We start from the raw sequence: 15,806 nt of genomic DNA, 5'->3' as shown, positions 1-15,806 counted from the left end.
ATTTTTTCCATCGCTAATTATTACTTGTCATTAAACCATCAAACATTTTTTGGAAAATAAAATATGTATTGCCCGTCGCTTTATCCATTGCTAATTTTCCTTTTTCCATCACAAGCTAAATTCATCGCAATACTTAATTTTTTATAGTGAAAATTTTTTTTGAATTATAATAAAAAAACTTAAATATTAATTACAAATGAAAATTTTCACTCTAAAATTTATTTAAATAATAAAATTTTTAAATTTTTCTCCGACCAGAGGATTAATAGGACATAATATCCATTTTTAATAGTAATATTTTTTTAGAGAAATTTTTAATAGTAATATTAAAAACAATAAGAGATAAAATATATTATTGTATCCTTATCTTATACAACTAAAACAAGTATATTAAGTACGAACTTTGAACTCATGATTTGCTTTCTTATTTTACCATTGGGATTTTGTTTTCTTTCATTTTTTATTTTATAAGTTAACACGCGATGGCTTTGGCTTAGGATGGAGGGAAAATTTTCAAACACCAATTTGTTCCTAACACCTTGCAAATATATAAGCTAAATACATTATTTATTCTGACAAAAAAAAATTTAAAGATACGTTCAAACTAAAAAATTTAATTAAAATACTTTATAGCAAAAATGTTATAAATATCATGCGATTAGAATAATCAGCACCATAAATTAATATTTTAATATAATTTAAAATAGATATTTATTAAAAAAATTCAAATTTTACACATTTCAATAATTATGTCAACTTTTTTTTTCTTAATAAATATATCACAAAATTAGATGTTTTTTAATTTAACTTTTTAATTCAATTCTATTTACTTATAACTTTGGATAATACATTATAAATTATAAGTATTACAATGAAATTATTTTTAAGAAATTAAAATTATGATTCTCTCAATCTAGAAAATTAATTATCCGTATAAGCCATTTAAATTTAATTAATAAAAAATGGCTATATTCAATTAGAATGGATAGGATAAATATGATTAATTTTTCATGTACAGAAAATAATAATCTTTATTTCTTAAAAGATAGTGTCACCATAATACTTATACGCAATGTAAAAAAATAAAGTTAACAATAAGATATAAATAAAATTAAATCGTCAGTATATATAATTAATTATAATTTTTATTTTAAAATATATGCAATGTACTCATAAGTTTAGTTTGATGGTAAGTATATAATACATTTGAAAAGTCTCATATTCTACTTCCTCAATTTTCAATCTCTATTTGAAAAAAAAAATTAAAATATATATAATATATTTAAATATTTTAATTATTTACATTACTATATATAAATTTATTAATTTGATTTATTTCTTAAATTACATCTATAAAATAGGATAAATTATTTTTTTAAAAAAATACTTTCATGAAAAATATTTTAAAAAATTCAAATATAAATTAATAAAAAGAGTCTAAATCTACAAATTAATTTATATAATATAAATCAACCGAAGTTATTTTTAGAACCGTGGAGTTTGAGTTCAAATCTAAACCAAAATTATTAAAAAAGAAAAGAGAAAATGATGGATGCACAGAATGATCAAACAAAAAAGTCAATAATTATGAAGTCTTATTTTTCCAAACAACATCTTGTATAATTTATTAAACAGTTGATTCAGCTTGAAATTAAAACAACAAACTTGATTTCCAGCTTCATCGGCTTGTTAATTATTTTGATCGGTTTGAATTAAATTTAAATTGATTTCATTCTATCATACAAGTCATAACCATAAATTAATTCAATTTATTTTATCACATTCATTGATTAATTAACCCATTAACAACATAAAGAGACGTTAAGCAACTTCAGCTTTTAATATTTTAGTTTCATCGCTGCCAGAACCATGGCCAACAGAATTGTTGGCAACTATTTCTGTAACGACCCGAAATCGAACCGTTACCGGCGCTAAGATCCATATCGACTTATTTCGGACTGCTACCAGCGCTAAGATCCAAATCGACTTATTTCGAACCGCTACCGGCGCTAAGATCCAGATCGACTTATTTCGGACCGCTACCGGCGCTAAAATCCAGATCGACCTTAAGTCAATCTGAATTTTAGCGCCGATAGCGATCCGATTTCGGGTCGTTACAATTTCAACCGTTATAACAAGCGATTTCGACAGTTCAGTCTTAACAATTGTATCATAAATCTCAATAATGAAACCAAATTGGATCTACAACCTTATTTTCAGGGCCTGAGTTCAAACAATTATTGATGATGGTCTATAAAACGGGCAAAGCAAAAGACGAATAGAATTGGATCAAGTGAAAAATGCATTATGTATGACATGGGCCGGTATAGAATATGAGTACTACTATTAAAAATCAAGATATATTTACAGCAACCAAGTTGTCTTGGAGAAGAATGGATATCAGACATTTACAATTTATAATATTATCTTTGGTAAGTCAGAATTGGACAATAACTATAAGTTTTGATTCTTCTTATGCCTAAAGCATAATAAACCAAATCTATACATATGCTACAAAGAACAATGAGCTATCAATATTTAATCATGTGCCTCTTGATCAGCCTCTATTTTCTTTGCTCTTTCTAATTCTATTTGTGTAAATTGTATTTCATCAGGCTACGAGTTCAACACGAAAATCATACCTGAAACTCTTTGTATTAGATAATAGATTATATAGATAGATGAATATCTGAGAATCAAAGTTATTGAAAATTAACCTGAGCATTTTCTGTTCTATTTTTTTGGAGTTCATCTTGAACACGTATAAGCCTATACATTCCAAAATAAGCAATGATTAGATTTGATAAAAGGGTGGGAGTGTACAAGTGTGCATATGTATTTGCAAAATGCTGTAAATACCTCCACTGCAACTCGGTTATATCATGAAGCAACTCTTTCTCCCTATCATGAGATGCTTCTAGCTGCAAAAATTTCACATAAAAAATCATTAGCATCAAAATCAAATGCAACTTTGTTGGAAATTTTCATGTAATAATCAATCCACTGGCTCCACTTAGGAATTAACAACATAAAAATGGAATTAAGGCTGCGTGTATTTCAAGGGAAAATATTTTTCATATTTTTTAATATTTTAATACTCAATTAAAGTTGGTTAATGAAAAATATTTTTTTAACGAGACGGAAAATAAAGTATTTTTAAAAATTTTTTTAAATTAAATTATTTTCTGTCTTTTGAGAATCTTATTAACACTACTATGTAAAAGTTTATTAATATATTTTACTTTTAAAATTACAATCAAGAAATGGAAAATAAATTTTTTGCTAGAAATTAAATATTTTTCATATGAAATAAAAAATATTTTTCAAATATAAATTATTTTCTACAAATAGAGACTAAATTTAATTTTCCATTACACAACTCAGTAACTAACAAAGCAATTTCAATTTGTGCAAATTATAGAGTAATTCATAGAGTAGACTAAAAAATTTCAAGAGCACCACTGCCTTTACAATCATATGAAGAAACAAAACCTATGAGAAAACTAGTGATATGTCAGGCAATATACTCTCTCCTTGTAGCCCTTCCTACTTAAAGCTAACTACAACATATGCATGTGATCTCTTTATCATTAGTAAATTGCTATTCTATAAATAACAATAGTAATCCTGTCATATTTCTTAAAAAGAAATCTCACTCATTTTTTGCACTAGCAAATTTTATCACATAGCAATGATCTAGAATTGCATGATATGAACAACTAAGCTTATATACCAAAGATCTCTCTATAGAATTTATGTGTATCGGTGTGGATCCTCCATCAATTGCCCGATTGGCTACAAAGATAGAAAATATCAAGGTAAGATCTCTAGTTTAAATCCAAAGGGGATGAGGGAGAGGGAGAGGGAGAGGGAGAGAGCATCAATTTTTTGCACCTGAACTCTCAGAAACTTGCTTCATTAGATTAAGGATAGTATCCTGTTGAGAGGAAAGAAAGACCAAATATCAGAAGCATCAGAAGATAAATAACAGGAATATTTAGAAAATGAATAGATTAAAGTATATCACATGATCCATACCCTTTGAAGAATATTTGTTTGCAAAATAGAATTCAACATTGGAAATAGAAAATGACCAGAAAAAGTTGATGGTGTTGCATCAGATGTTGGTGGTACAGACACTATAGAATGTTGATGAAGCACCTATATCACCCGTAGCTTTGCATTAGACAAAAAGAAACTAGAGTTTGTATACAATTTGTTTCCAGCATCTAAGCATATATATATATATTGGGCAAATGAAATTTTTTACTTGATAATTTAATATTTCATCAAAATAAGGGAGGGTCTTTGGACAAACATAATTATAAATGCCTAGGATGGAAACCTTAAACTATCATCATAAAGATTAACAAATAGGATATTTTCCTCCTCCATAAGGATTTAACATACTTCACTTAAAATTTGAACAAGCTATATGCTTTTAACCAATCCAACTTTGGTGCTAGAGAAGAAAGGAGTATATCTCAAGTATATAAATGTTATTAAGGATGTGTACAATGGGGCAGTCAACAAGTGTAAGAATAGTAGAAGTGAATAAGAATAGTAAAAGGGGGGACAGACAAGTTTCCCATGATAATGGATTTACATTAGAGATTAACTTTGAGTTTGTATTTATTTATATTAGTTATAGATGAGTTGATCAGTCATATTCCGTGATATCACACGGTGCATGTTACTTATAGATGATATTATCTTAATGGATGAAACTAAATGAAGGAGTGAATCAAAAGTTAGAGTTATAGAGAAGAATTATTGAGAGCAAGGGTTTTAAGCAAAATAAAAAATAGAATATATCCAGTAAAAGTTTAGCTCCCGTGTAAAATGGATGTAGATGAGATTCAATCAATTCAAATATTTAAAGTTCATCATACAGAAGAATGGATTCTAGATGAGAATGCAACTGATAGAATCACTGTGAATTTGATGAAATGGAGGGTGACACGTGTATTATGCAATCATAACATCCCTAACAAAATAAAGGTAAATTCTATACAGGTGTTATCAGATAAATTAAATTGTGTGGAATTGAATATTGGACATTTAAGATACAATCTATCCACAAGATGAGTGTGAGAAAATACATATGGTAAGATATTTCTAGTAAAAATAATGGATAAGATTAGGAGTGATCACATCCATAAGAGAATGCATATAATTGGAGATAAAATGAGAGTCAATTAAGATGAATTTATCATGTCCAATGCAAATAATGCCCCAATATAGGAGTTTGATAAATTACTAAGGAAAGAAGTGAAAAAAGAATGGAAGATACCTAAGATGACATGGAGGAGAAAATGCTAAAAAAGAATTTATAAGTTATGGATAATAATGTAAACTTCAAGTAAAATACAGTTGAACATACAAAATTATTCATATAGTCGATTTCAACTAAAAACTTAATTATTTCTTACTGTTAAAAAAAAGCATGCTACATATATAATCATCTAACCATTGACTGGTTAAAGCTTAAGTGCTTAATAACCACATATTCAAATTGAAACTTTTTCGTAATATTGGTAGATAAATTAAGAAATAAGGTCTTTTTGTTTTTTACAATTTATACATACTACTTCACATAAAAAAGGAGAACCAATGAGAAGTATTAATAATTTATGCACCTATAACAGTAATCAACTATGTTCTCTTAGAGTAATATTGTTTTATCGTATTATATATTACACTCAAATACATGATTCGAGAATTTTTAACATATTTAATAGATTATAATTATACGTGTATTATAACTTATCTATAAGGAAATATTCATTCTTTCAAGGTGAAAATCTAACTTTTGGAATGGTTTAACACAAATTTGCCACTATACTAATTAATAAAAATCTATTACAATCATAACCTTCTTAGACCTATTTTTACTCTTAAACTAATTCTTTTCCCTATTTTACCCTATGCCTTTATTTTTTAAGCAATAAGCATGATTATGAAGTTTTTTTCTTGACTATACTTAAACTATCTTTTTTATTCGAATATTTTATAAAATAAAATATCTTTATTTTAAACTATATAAAACTTGAAAACTATATAAAAAGAATATTAGGTTAGAGGGAGCTAATGTAAATTAAAACTTCATTGCTTTGGGAGGGAAGTTTGTAGAATTTGTAACTATTTTCAAATTATAGGCAAAAAATACGAGCTTATAAATGATGAAAAATGTAACCAATTTTTGTATGGTTTAAAAATTTGGTTTGAGATCCAAATTAGGAATATTAACTATATATTACTATTAACTACTTCTCTTCTATTGATTAGAAATTCTAAGCAAAAGATCTTTTATTTACTTTCTTTATTGATTTCTCCCTCCCACCCTCTCCTTGTCTCTCTCTCTTTGCCACATTATATTTGGTACTAGAATAAATTCTCTAGTCCTATTGATGCATGACACCCTAAAAAATTGAATGGTAATTATTATCTTGCAAAAAACTATAAAGAGCAACAAGCCCAATATTTTGAGCAGACATTAGAGATTTTGAAATTTTCTTGTCGAATGGCAAGCATAAGCACAAATGCCAACAAGTAAAGATAAGGAAAGTGAGAAAAAGGGAAGAATAAAAATATGTAGAAGTAAAAAGGAGACAAAGAAAAAAGAAGGCAACAATAGTACTTCCGTTCAAACTAAAACCTATCATTATCACCCATGATACAGAAAGAGAATATGGAGTATAATTGGAACTAATAAATCTAATGTGATCTTTGTTTGTCATGCAAGTCTAAAAAAGAAAACTTGCAAGAAATAGTTTCATAAACTAAGATATTAATTTTTTAACTCTGATATCAATGTAAAGATGTGGTGGAGGTAAATTTTATATCATTGAATCAAAAGGGTATACTTTGTCATTTATCTTTATTAAGTAAGCTTATAGAATAAACAACTCACAAGAAATAGTTTCATAAATTGGATACCGCTTTTCAATTCTTATATCAATGTAAAAATGTGGTGAAAGTAAATTTTATATCACCAAATTAAAAAGAAATTAATGAATACCTGGACATTAGACCCAGTCATGGTTTGGTCCAAAACCTAAACCAGTTAAACCCAAGATTAAAAGTGGACTAAATTTGATTAAATTGGGATGACCAAAGCTAGACTTGAACCAAACTATAACTGATTGGTATGTTTCATCCAAAACTTCTTTTTTCTCAAAACAAAAATCTTTTTTTTTTTTTTAAATTCATTGGATTTGATTAAAAGTTCATCAAACCAAAAATTATATGGACTCTTCAATCCAGTTATCCCTAACTCTTGAGCTAGAACCAATATGTATTGAACTACTGTTCAAGTCTACCAAACACTTACCAACCAAAGTGATTGATAAGTATCTTTTGGTCAAAGAAGCATAGGTAAGGTTAAAATATTAGAATATGTATTGTTTGGTTGAAATGATACATGTGTTGCAAATTTATAATGCATTTAATTGATGGTATTCCAAGAATCTATCTATAGTTACTTTATTAAATAAATAGTATGAATGAGTAATCTATTATTCTAGGGTTTTGAGAACTAGAAATTCATTAAAAGAAATCAAAAGTAGTTTATTCAAACCGACATGCTTAGTCATACTATCAACTCTCAGAAAGCTAGAAGTAATTTACAAAAGAAGCAATCTAGCAAGTAACTTCACACAAATGTGCTGACCTCAAAACTACCAACCTGCATGCTATGACTCTTGTGCAATATTGGAATTGGACCCACCTGAAAAGTGAAAACAAGTTAAATTCTATCTAAATAAAAACAATGCAAATAAAGGTCAGAATCTTCCAGATCACCTTTTCTATACCCACATTCTCTGAAGTCACTTTGAAACGTCCCTTTTGCTGAACAACTGGTGGTTTTGCTTTCTCATCAAGTTCATCATTGTTTGGAGCTGCGACAAGAATACTTTGATCAAATGGGAAAGTGAAAATTATCTTGTCAAAGTAAGAATTTAAAGCTATTCTATCAATAAAAAAAACTTTGAATTCTTTGCATAGGAAAATGGAACAAGAGAATGAAGAGAATTTAAGCACTTGCCTGATAATTTAGATGGTTTAGGAGGAATTTCATAAAGTACATCTTCGCCTTCTAGACTTGAATTATTTTGTGGTTGATTCAACAACTTATCACTGGAAATTCTAAAAAGTTTGGTGAGTATACATAAAGAGCATATTAAGTATTAACTATGATACAAAAAAGATTCAGCAACACAACCGGAAGTTTGATGCTTTCTTCTCTCTCCTACCCTCCCCATCCCTAAGTTTCATTCATAATTAGGATTAATCTACTCCATTATATCTATCTTACATTGCCCTCCTTTTATTTTCACTTTCTTTATTTGATTTTAAGTAAGCTAATCCATTAAAGCCACATGAAATGTTTAGCAAAAGTGGTATACTTTTAAGCAACAAATTTACTGATAATAGACATATTTTAGTATAGAATATGTACATGAAGCAGGAGTTTCCAAGGTTTATTTGCAATCTTCCTAGTTTGCTTCCATTTTCAGAATTTATATTTGTATAAACTAGCTAACATATTAAATCAATTCATCACATCTGAATGTAAATCAATATGATGGCTATCAATTGGGATATCAAGATAATTCTAACTTATATTACAAACATGCGGTAATCAACAATAATAAAATTATTTGCTTACAATCAAATATATGAACTATATTATATCAAACTTAAACTATTTCAACATCTCTGAATTTTTTCTCTAGGATCTTAAATATTTTTCACCAACAATGTTATGATAAATAATTAAACTCCTAGAAAATGAGTTTAAAGCTGCTTTTTATCTTTGAAGAAATATCAACTCCTAAGATCAAGAGTGACTTTTATCCAATAATAAAATAATAATAGAGACCATGTCTACAAGAATTAATAATTTTTATGAACTAGCTTGATCATTGATGGTTACATCTTTTTTCCATGGTAATTTCACATTGGTATCCAACTTCAACTGATTTTCTCTACCAAATAAAATTAAATTAAACACTCTTCAAACGTATCAAACAACTTGCAAAAGATCCAAAAATCCAATCACCATAAAACATATGGGACCACTAATGCTCAACAATTAGAAGAAATATAAGACAATTATTATTCTTACTGATTTGAATTAATTAAATGTACAAGAGTAGTATAGACACTATAAGGAAACCATTTCATTTAATTAAATTACTCGGTAAGATTCAGTGTCAAACCTTTCTCCTTTATTAGAAGGTATTAAATTTTCTGGTAAATTGGAGCGACCCAATGAACCTCCTGTTTTTTGTTGAGAAGCTGTGTCTTCCATTGATTTTCCATTGATCTCAAAAATAGATGCATTGTTTTCCACACTATCATCAAGTGGTGATGAAATATGTGAAACATATTGTTCATGACGTGGACTTGTTATACTAAATTCATCGTCAGATTTTTCACTTCTAGTTCTGGAAATCAAATCATCTATTTTATTATATTTCAATTAACATAGTCAAAAGCACTTCTAGCTAACAATTAATCAAAGATAACTGAAAATAAAATATTGATTTAGGACATGCCTTGCAATATTTATAGATGAGTTGAATAATGGAAGATGAGTGGATTGATTTTGTATCGGATTATTATCATCCTGTAATATTTATAAGCATGAGGAACCAAAGATACCCATAAAATAAAAAGCAAAGATTATATTTGAAATAAATGTATAAGCTTCCATAACCAAAACATTAAAATACCATCTCTGCAATTTGTCCTAAGGAAGAGTGTCGAGGGTCTAATTGCTTCTCAAGTGAATCAAGTGCAACAAAGGAACTTGAGCTTCCTCCCAGATTATTATCAGCCAAAGAGTACTCAACGTCTTGTATCTGATAGGAAAAACATGGTATGATCAAGAAATCCACTTGTTGTTCTAACTTATAGCAAAAAACCACATAGACTATTGTTGTACCAGAGAAGCTTGAGCCTTCATATCTTCGAGATTGAAGTTCCAACCACTGATTCCTCGCTTGTATTCATTCTTCATATATTCACAAGAAAATATTAAAGTTAGTTACATAAAGATACAAAGAAAAAAAAAATGCTAAAAGCTAGATATAATAAGATACAAAAGAATAAACAAGAGAATTGAAAGAAATTCCACTTAGAAGTAAATTAGCTATCCGTAAAGAAAAACCAAAAGAATCTTGTTATCATAAGCATATAGTCAATAAAACAAATTAAGAGAAAATCAATAAAATGAAACAATTCAATTTCCTCCACTTGATTAAATTCACTATTCTTAAAGAATGAAAACTTCTTACCTGAGATATTTCCTCCTTCTGCCCATCCGGCATCTTCTTTTGTGCAAGCATATCCTCTTCTTTTCTCTATATTTCAGATGACACATTTTTAAATGTATGATATTAATTATAATTATTAGTAGTCATATCTCCAAAATTAGTTCACTACCTTCAATTCCTTAATACGATCACCAAGGGAAGGTAATCCCTCCAAAAGTGTTCTTGATATATAGTCACTTGACCTAGCTTGCTTAAAAAAAGAATGTTTTAACAACTTTTTTGCAGATGGTCTTTTTGAAGGATCTTTTACCAAGCAACTAGCTATCATCTGCTTAAAAGACTAAAAAAGAAAATAAAATTTTGATCACGCAACATAATAAATATAAAAACTGTATGTCGTGCAACATAATTAAATTCAAAGAGTGTTAACTTCACTAGGTTGTTGAGAGCATACCTTAGAGAATTTTTTGTCTCTTTCATAATCTAGGCCAGGTGGTGCATTTTGCAAAGTCATAAGTAATACCTTTCAAGAGCAAATCATTACTTCATATTGTAATAGGAACTATTAGTGCTATACAAAAAATGTTATTAACCATGTGCATGCTATATTTATATATATGCACCTTCATTGGTGGATATTTTGAGAATGGAGCATGCCCATGAGCAAGCTCTAATGCAGTTATCCCAAATGACCAAATATCAGCTCTACAAGAAAATTTCCAGACAAAGCATCAAGGTCACATCATCAATCAGTATGAGATTATGAAACTCTTGGCAAAAAATAATAAACTAACTTGAAGTCATATCCATGTAGCTGCTCCATGACCTCAGGTGCCATCCTGTCAAATAAAGATATAAAATATTCAGGAGCCTAAATAATATTATGTTTGTTTTTTAGCAAATTTCTAGCTTTTGAATATTTAATATTAGTGATTACACAAATTTGTTTAGAACAAAACTCATAGTTTTACTTTTAAAGTTCGTTTATGGTTTTCATGCATTAAAAGATTTCCTAAAATATATATAATTTCACTATAAAAATGAAATTTGGAAATATATCTTCATTATCAAAATTTTCAAATTAAGTTAAACAAAAAAGACTTAATTAGCTTTTAACAACTCTCATGTTATCTTATGCACAAGATAAGCCAAGGTATTATGAAAGTAAAAGGAATGGCAAAATAATATTTAAACTTATGGATATCTAAAATGATGAAATGAGTCCTCTTAAATTATAATGTCAATTCAAGATTTTTATATCTCATTTTAAATGTTCATAACATTAGTAAATATTAGTGATATCATTTTCCAATCAACAAATTCTCCTACCTACAGTAAACTAAATTAACTATAGAAAAATTGAAATTTCTCCTTTTTGATAGCAAGAAATTCACTTCTACTATTGTTGTTTTATATTTAAATCCATATTGATAATATATATATATATAGCTAACATATTTTTTATATAAATATTTTACCATTGGTCATTTTACGTACACTCTCTATAAGAGTCAATTTTTAACAATCCAAACCTTGACTTTAGTTAATTTAATATAACATAAAAGTTATATTTCTTAGGAAATAAAAAAGAAAAGCCAATGAACTTGTGGAACTAGAGTATTTAAAGAAGCATACCAACAAGGCGTCCCCACAAATGTATTCCTCATGCGTTGTCTATCACCTGAATCAAACATGCAAGCAGAAACACCAAAATCTCCCAACTTAATAGCACCGCGTGAATCCATGAGAATATTTCCCGCCTTTAAAAGCCATAACATATTCATTACTAAAAAGAAAATTAATATAAACTAAGAATTTTTTGGACACCACTAATTTAATCAAATTAATTAAATTGACAAAACCATATTCAACTTTTTGAATCAATTTCATGGCAGGTGTTCCTTTGGTTCCACGATAGATTGCCAGAGTAGCATGCAAATTAAAGTTTGCAATTAGTCTAAGAAGGATTTGGAGTTTGTCATGGTTGTCACTGCCATCTAGCAACATAGAGTGCTTTTGCTCATAAAGTAACTACATTACTATGATATCCAATCCATTATGATTGAATATAACATCAGTTTGGGCACTAACTATTTAGTTTTCTAGTTGGTACTTAGATGTAGACTTAAGAATTGAAAACTCCATTGCAATAATTATCTATACTATGTCAACAAAGTAAGCCCCAATTGCTTATAATTTTCTTGTTTTTATAGAGATGGTGTCTTTTTAAAAACTTTTAAATCCATAGACAATAAAAAATATTATCATTTATAAATTGCAATTGCTACTAATTATATAAGGAAAAACTAGAAAATAAAAGTTCAACACCATAATTAACATCTCTTTCAGAGCTTTAACAATAAGAATAATGAAGAAAATGACATATAATTTTACAACAGTGGTTCACCATTAACAAAAATAGAGAACATAGTAAAAAACAAGTAACTTTAAAGCAACCTCTCCAACTAGAACTAAATCCTCTCTTCTGCCACATGATCATCACAAGCTTTCTTTTAAAACTATAAACTCATTTTTATCTTACCTATAATAGCATCCTTTTCTACCTTCCATAGTGAAAATCCTCTAGCTTATGCAATACTATTGGAAGTGGCGTATAATCTAATGGAAATGCATTAATATAAAAAATCAAGTATGTTACTGAGTAAACCTAAAGTCATTAAACTTAGTTCCTCCTTGAGAGCAAGATTAGGAAAGTACAATTTATATTACATAAAGACTCCATAAACTCAACACTAATGATATTCTACTCCCAAACATTTTGGAGAAAAACACATTTGGAGCAAGAATCTTGTCCTTGACCACTCTACAGCTCTACCCCTATATAGCTCTCTTATTATTTTTAAGCAAAAAATAAGGCATCACTCCTTACCTTTAATCATTTGTCTACATGCCACCTAGTTTGCACATATGCTCCTAAAGAAAGGTATGGTCATATATGCCTATAAATATGAATAATTATGTCACCTCACTGCACCACTGGCTTTGTAGTAAATCTTTCTCCACTTACCCACTAATCATTTTATGGAATGGCATATCACATATGAAGTTAAAAACTAAAAAAAAAAAAAAACATTAAATGCCATGAGTTTTTTTTATGAGAAAATATAATAAAACTTTGTGATGCATACAATAGAGATAAATCGGATTATTAAAGTAAATAAGTATTATGTGGATAATAAAGGATCACTTACTCACTTTAACATCTCGATGTATGTGCCCATGATGATGAAGATACTCTAAGCCCTTCAGCACCTCACGTAGTATTGTTGCAATCACCACTTCTTCAAAACCATCTGGATAAACAGCTTTCAATATGTGAAGACAAGAACCTCCAGCCATGAATGGCATAACAACCCAAAGGTTATGGTCGTTAACAAAGGAGCAATGTGATTTGACAACATTTGGATGCTCAATCAAGATCATTATTTGCACTTCACGAGAAATGTTATTCTGTGAACAAATTAAAAACATAATAAAAAAAAAAGAGCATCAACATAGTTACTTATATAATCAACCATTTACAAAATTGGCAAAACCAAAAATAAAAACTTCAAAAGTTTAACAACCATAAATGAAACAAAATACAATTTACCTCAAAGAATTATTTAGAAAATAGAAATAAGTTGGTTACTGGAAGAAAAGTAATGACTTCACAGTCGAAGAGATGAAAGACATGCAAAAAGTGTATTGAGTATGTATCACTATTTCTTGTAATTTTTGTATCCCTATTTCTTGTAATTTTTGTTTTAGTAATTATATCTAATAAGTAAACTACACATTCAAAGGAATCAAATTATAAAGATCCTACAACATAAAAATAACAATACTATAATGTGCTTACACAACCTGATTCATATGAATATTGATAAGCAGAAGCCCCCAATTTTTCAACAAAAGTTTTAAGAAGCCATTAGCACTAATGTACATGGTAGTGAAAACTTGAAATATGTATTTTATTTATAATTACATAAAATTCTTGGTTTCATCTTGCATAAATTCTAATAGAACCATTACCTTAGCACAATAATGCTCATACATACCTACCATATTCACAAAGTTCATCAATTGGTATTTGCTAAAATATTGATCATTGTTATGCAATCTAGTGCAAACACAAATTACTAAACCTTCTAGTAAAATGTTCTTACTAAATACAACAATGAACCCAATAACTGCATCTATTTGTTTCATCCTTACATAAGCTGGCCACATGAGTTTTTGCTTAATTAAACTATTTCTTTTCCGTTCTACCATCTATGCATACTAATTTGCCAACATTTTTTTTATCTATCGCTAAAAGAAAAATTGAACCTTTTTAAAGGTTTGCAATGGAAAAATAAGCAAAAGGGCAAAAAGGAAAGTTGAAGATGAACCAAAATTTAGAACACATACACAAAAAGAGAGAGTAATATTGGAAATAATGAAAATTACCAGATCACAGTTATAACGTTCAAAATCAAGAATCTTGATTGCAACAATCTCATCAAAGGGAATACACAACGCCCGATGAACCGCAGCACTTACACCTTGCCCAACCTCCTCATTCAGAATGTAAAACTCCGGCCCAATAGGATACTTCTTCTTCTCCATTACTCTCAACACACAAAACAAAGAAAACACACAATTAGCGACAGCAGTCTCAAACTCTGCAGCTCAAAGACGATGGAGGAATCTGAAACCCAGGCAAATTATACGGAATGAGATGATCGTATATCTATAATTATATTAATTAGCTGAGGAAAAAAACAAATGATTCACATGCAGGAGAGATATGAAGAGAGAGCCACATAGAAGTAAAAAGAAAGGAAAGTAAAACAGAGAGAGAGGAGATGGAGCATTGATGAGGCAGACGGCATTGGCGTTCCCTGTGAAATATGAGAGAAAGCGGAGCTATCGGGTAGCCACTCAAACTTTTGCCCCATACTTCAATTCGTTTTATTTTTAATTTATGAAAATTGTTTTATATCACATTTTTCATGTTTTTAATAAATTAGTCAAAATTATGCGGAAAAATATAATTTATTTTTTTTAATTTTAAAAACTTAATTCTGTAAATTTGATTGCATCAATAAAATTAGTTCTTTAAATTTTATTCAGTTAATAAGATAATTCATTTGACCAATCTTTTATTAATCATAAATCAAACTATAAATGTATTTTTAATACTACTTTTAATTTGAAAAATTACATTTCACTTATTTTATTTTATTACTAAACAATCATTTCATTTAAATTTAGTTTTAAGAAATAATGTATATATTATGTCAAATATAATAATTATCTTAAAACTTACTGATAAAAAAAGTCAAACAATTTTATACTGATCATAATTTTAAAAAAGTGGAAATTTAATAAAATTGAAATAAAATTTAGAAAATACGCTCAATTGTTATTGAGAAATCCTTTTTATTTTAACCGAAAGTACCATATGATTCATGAGGCAAACTAGACCTTTATTTTTTAATTTATTAATCATGATATCAAATAAGCTAGTCTAGGTTT

General features: G+C 28.3%; 1 protein-coding gene across 17 annotated transcripts; it reads right to left on the bottom strand.

Annotated features, from left to right (window-relative positions):
- Positions 1-2,325: 2,325 nt before the first annotated feature.
- LOC110626518 (serine/threonine-protein kinase BLUS1) lies at positions 2,326-15,228 on the bottom strand. 17 transcript variants are annotated; one of them, XM_043961729.1, is made up of 22 exons: positions 14,736-15,228; positions 13,496-13,754; positions 11,919-11,964; positions 11,078-11,122; positions 10,907-10,988; positions 10,738-10,806; positions 10,453-10,623; positions 10,305-10,370; positions 9,953-10,021; positions 9,741-9,869; positions 9,564-9,634; positions 9,225-9,452; positions 8,048-8,148; positions 7,804-7,901; positions 7,688-7,729; positions 7,022-7,057; positions 4,039-4,161; positions 3,895-3,937; positions 3,734-3,795; positions 2,860-2,921; positions 2,718-2,769; positions 2,326-2,642 (listed from the first exon to the last, which is right to left on the bottom strand). In XM_043961729.1, exons 1-22 carry the CDS (start codon positions 14,892-14,894, stop codon positions 2,637-2,639), a joined length of 2,019 nt encoding a protein of 672 aa, XP_043817664.1. In that variant the 5' UTR covers positions 14,895-15,228; the 3' UTR covers positions 2,326-2,636. The 17 variants fall into 17 exon arrangements, 12 of the variants coding, with proteins under 12 accessions (XP_043817664.1, XP_043817661.1, XP_043817663.1 ...); XM_043961726.1 differs by having other exon boundaries at positions 11,919-12,043; positions 13,500-13,754; XM_043961728.1 differs by having other exon boundaries at positions 7,819-7,901; positions 11,919-12,043; positions 13,500-13,754.
- Positions 15,229-15,806: the final 578 nt, after the last annotated feature.

Source organism: Manihot esculenta, chromosome 11, assembly GCF_001659605.2.
Source record: "Manihot esculenta cultivar AM560-2 chromosome 11, M.esculenta_v8, whole genome shotgun sequence".
Classification (NCBI taxonomy): Eukaryota; Viridiplantae; Streptophyta; class Magnoliopsida; order Malpighiales; family Euphorbiaceae; genus Manihot; species Manihot esculenta.
This window is presented reverse-complemented; position numbering and strand designations above follow the sequence as displayed.